At 41.7% G+C, this 1,054-nt stretch overlaps 1 protein-coding gene across 1 annotated transcript in view; it reads right to left on the bottom strand.

Annotated features, from left to right (window-relative positions):
* WDR60 (WD repeat domain 60) overlaps positions 1-1,054 on the bottom strand; it is a 290,279-nt gene that overhangs the window by 191,863 nt on the left and 97,362 nt on the right. Inside the window, exon 5 of the mRNA XM_006887691.1 lies at positions 339-768. Coding sequence (XP_006887753.1) covers positions 339-768 — 430 coding nt within the window. The remainder of the gene's footprint in view (positions 1-338; positions 769-1,054) is intronic.

Genomic DNA, 1,054 nt, shown 5'->3' with positions numbered 1-1,054 from the left:
CTAGAGACAAGGATTTTCAAACTCTGCCCCTGACATACTTTGGGCATGTGGCCAGGAGAGCCCCTCCTTCAAGAAGGACATCATGCCTAGAAGAATGGAGGGACATGCAGTAGTAGAAGACTTTGGATGAGGACTGACAGAGTGACTATAGGGGTAATGAGGCTAGCTGTGTCAGAATCAGTGAGATTGACTCAGGATAGGGCAGGGTTCAGAGCTATTGCACATAGGGTCGCTATGTGGTACTCAACGGCACATAACAACAACACCTAGTATAAACTAATAAAAAGACATATTTAATAGAAAAGTGTAGATGTAGCCAGTTAACCAAAACAACATACCTGAGCGTGTCTTCTTTTCTTTTTCCAGAAGATGCTTTTCCCGTAACTCACGCCCCAGGAGATTATGAAAGGCAGTAGTCGGCTTCAGTTCTTCCTTCCTTGCTTTCCTCTCTTTTTCTTTTTCTCTGTCTTTTCCTCTACTGTGAGATTTGTCTGTATTTTGTTCTCGATGTTTCTCTTTATGTTTCTCTGTTTCCCGATCTTTTGCATCTTTTCTTCTCTCCCTGTGTTTTTCTCGCTCCTTCTCCCCTCGAGGGTTTTCATAAGACACGTGAGCATCTCTTTCAGTTGTCCTTTCTTTATACTTTGTGTCACTGTCCAGATCCTTATACTTATGCTCTCTGTATTCAAGTGAGTCAATTTCTGGTTCCTTATGTACTCTCTTTTCTCTATGTTTCTTGTCTTCTTTTGGACTATCTGATTGTGCAATCTGAAACAGGTAACGAGAGAAAAGCATTACTTCTTAACTAAAGAAGTAAATTTTACATTGAACTTTTAATATCTTAACACATGAGTCATACTTATTAAAAGGATCTTTTAAAAACATTCATTCAACTCTTATGCAACCCAAGCTATGGTGTGGCATGAATTCATATTCTTAGAAGTATAAAGTATGGAGAGTGATGCAGCAACAGCGCGAGAACGCCGCCGTCAGACGGGGTTCCACCGCGAGAGGGGCCTGGAAGAGACCCGGGAAGAACAACAGCCAGCCACCT

This window comes from Elephantulus edwardii, unplaced genomic scaffold, assembly GCF_000299155.1.
Source record: "Elephantulus edwardii isolate Elephantulus edwardi_28Jun2011 unplaced genomic scaffold, EleEdw1.0 scaffold00060, whole genome shotgun sequence".
In the NCBI taxonomy this organism is placed as follows: Eukaryota; Metazoa; Chordata; class Mammalia; order Macroscelidea; family Macroscelididae; genus Elephantulus; species Elephantulus edwardii.
The sequence above is the reverse complement of the archived record's forward strand: the minus strand, read 5'-3'. Positions and strand labels throughout refer to the sequence as shown.